The sequence below is a fragment of the Portunus trituberculatus genome, chromosome 12 (assembly GCF_017591435.1).
Source record: "Portunus trituberculatus isolate SZX2019 chromosome 12, ASM1759143v1, whole genome shotgun sequence".
In the NCBI taxonomy this organism is placed as follows: Eukaryota; Metazoa; Arthropoda; class Malacostraca; order Decapoda; family Portunidae; genus Portunus; species Portunus trituberculatus.
The window spans coordinates 1,700,539-1,703,038 of NC_059266.1; the positions used below are offsets into that span (position 1 = coordinate 1,700,539).

At 45.2% G+C, this 2,500-nt stretch overlaps 1 protein-coding gene across 2 annotated transcripts in view; it reads right to left on the reverse strand.

Annotated features, from left to right (window-relative positions):
* LOC123502781 (creatinase-like) overlaps positions 1-2,500 on the reverse strand; it is an 8,994-nt gene that overhangs the window by 2,740 nt on the left and 3,754 nt on the right. For both annotated transcript variants that reach the window (XM_045252042.1, XM_045252041.1), the window contains exons 2-4: positions 2,088-2,263; positions 1,197-1,323; positions 764-879 (exon numbers count right to left, since the gene is read on the reverse strand). In XM_045252042.1, coding sequence (XP_045107977.1) covers positions 764-879; positions 1,197-1,323; positions 2,088-2,240 — 396 coding nt within the window. In that variant the 5' untranslated portion in view covers positions 2,241-2,263. The remainder of the gene's footprint in view (positions 1-763; positions 880-1,196; positions 1,324-2,087; positions 2,264-2,500) is intronic.

Consider the following 2,500-nt stretch of genomic DNA (forward strand, 5'->3'; position numbering starts at 1 on the left):
GGAAAGTTCTAGAAACTTTACGTGTAATGTAGTATGTTATCCTGGAAAAGTAAAGCTGAAAGCATTCAAGTCGTTCTACCAAACCTTAAGGGACTACCTACCTATGAGTAGAGGTTGTTTACTTTTACAACTGTTGCTATGATTGGGTGTGGTGTAAACGTTGCCAGAGAATTTGATGGCTTTGATTTATCCATGAAGTGCACACATGTGAAGACAACTAATAAAGAGGCTCGTAGTAGGTTCCATGGTGCACATGGCGCTGGCCTTGCCAACAACAACACTCTAGTGGCGAGGCATCACGGACTGTAACAGTGTGTTTATCGTATTTTTTGTGTTGTGACAAGCTTAAATCGGTAAGAATGTGTTGTTTAGTGAGTGAAGGAGCAACAGGACGACCAAGTTTTTTCTGTTCAATAACTGTAAGGTAAGCGGCGGCCTCCTGCGTGTTATGTTCATTCACGCACAGAGGCATGGCGGGCTTCTCTGTCTATGCTGTGCTCGTCTCCTGCTCGTACGTCTGTGGTCGCTATCCTTTGGCCAACCTTTTGTTTGCTCTGTACCCCAATGCGTTTCCCATCGGCAGTCACCATTGAAAAAAATGCTACATTACATTCTCATTTTATGCTCCACATGGATGTGCTACAAGTGATACCCTGTATGCAGTGTACCTGTGGAGAGCACCATTAACTTTGACGCGATACATTTGTGCCACAGGTAATATGTTCATCGGGAGTTACTATTAGCGTATACTTGTCTTACGTACATGTGGGGAGCGTCGCCAGGGCTGCCCGCCGTCAATCAGTGCTGAGATGGTGACGTGTTTTTCAGGTGTTATCAGCAATCCGTAAGGTCGCCCGAAGGCACAGTAGGTGAACCCTCCTGTAAGTGGCACAAGGACAGTCGTAAATTACTCCCCAAAAGTTATGAAACTAAAAGTTCTTAATGTTAATAGCTACTTATAATTTTAATAAGTTGCATCCTTAGGTCAGGGGAGATTAAGCGTGACATTAGGTTTAATTTGGAAGTCGCTATAAAGAGGTTGGAGTTAGAAGACTGTCACAAGGGAGGCAATTGTTGGATTCAATATATATAACTCAGACATTCACACTTCAGCAAAACTTAACGAGGGACTCCATCATGACACTTTTTTATATATTTTTTCTGGCTCGCCAGCTTCAGTCGTCAAATAAACACACCTGTGTAATAGTTGACGTTGTGGATGGAGGTGAAGAGGCAGGCGGCCAGACCCTCTTGCTCCATGTGGTGACGCAGGCGATTCACTCGTCCCTCCACCTCCTCGGGGCTGAACAGTCCTGGACTTTGCTGTTGGGAACAGAATGGCATGGCAAACTCAACAAATGAGAGAAAATACATATTTATGGATGTTAGGTTTTCATTAGTGCAAGGTAACGATTGTGGCTCATTTTCATAGTTTTAGGGATTGAGTTCCTAGCCAGTTATGACGGCGGCTAACTGAGAGATTGTCTTGAACAACAAAACTACTTATTGACGGTATGTGCAATGATGAAGGTGGATTGGAGGGACGCTCATGTGGCCAGAAGAACTGACGGTCATTCCAGTATGCTGAGTGGTTATGAACAGAGCGTGGGGAAAGCAGGAACACTGGCACGATGGCACGGCGTGGCCACAGCTTCACTGGATCCCTACCATGAAATTCGTCAGGTGTAGTCTTAAAGCACGAGTGTAAAACATGTGTTACATGGAAGTCTCAAGAAAAAAAAGTGTCACAGTATTACTGGCACGAAGGCAAATAAGTGTATTTGTATTACTGTTGTAGTAACCGGTCTCGAACTTTTTGAAGGCGAAGAGTATCTCTCTCTCTCTCTCTCTCTCTCTCTCTCTCTCTCTCTCTCTCTCTCTCTCTCTCTCTCTCTCTCTCTCTCTCTCTCTCTCTCTCTCTCTCTCTCTCTCTCTCTCTCAGTTCGTTCCGTAGGGTAACGTCTGGCTGTCTCGTCAGAGACTGCAGCAGATCAAACAGTGAATTACACACACACACACACACACACACACACACACACACACACACACACACACACACACACACACACACACACACACACACAAACCTTTACTCCATTGGGCATCCGCATCGTTGCGGTATCTCTGAAAATGTTCACATCATTGCTGGACGCACGCTGGCCAAACTGCTGCTGTGCCGCCGCTGCTACGCCATGAGCACGCCCGCTCATGCCCGCCCACCTTCTCAAACCGGCTAGCATTTTCTTGAAGTGTGAGGAAGATGCTGTTGAAACAAGATCGAGTTTAAAGGTATATTGATGTGTATTATGATGTTAAGATGCTTGTCCTTCTCCTCCTCCCTCCTCCTCTTCTTTTCCATATAAAAACACTGACTGAGGAAGAAGCTTTTAAGATACTTGTCCTTCTCCTCCTCCCTCCTCCTCTTCTTTTCCATATAAAAACACTGACTGAGGAAGAAGCTTGGTGAGGAAAAAGTTTGCTAACGGCAAGTGTTTGCTCG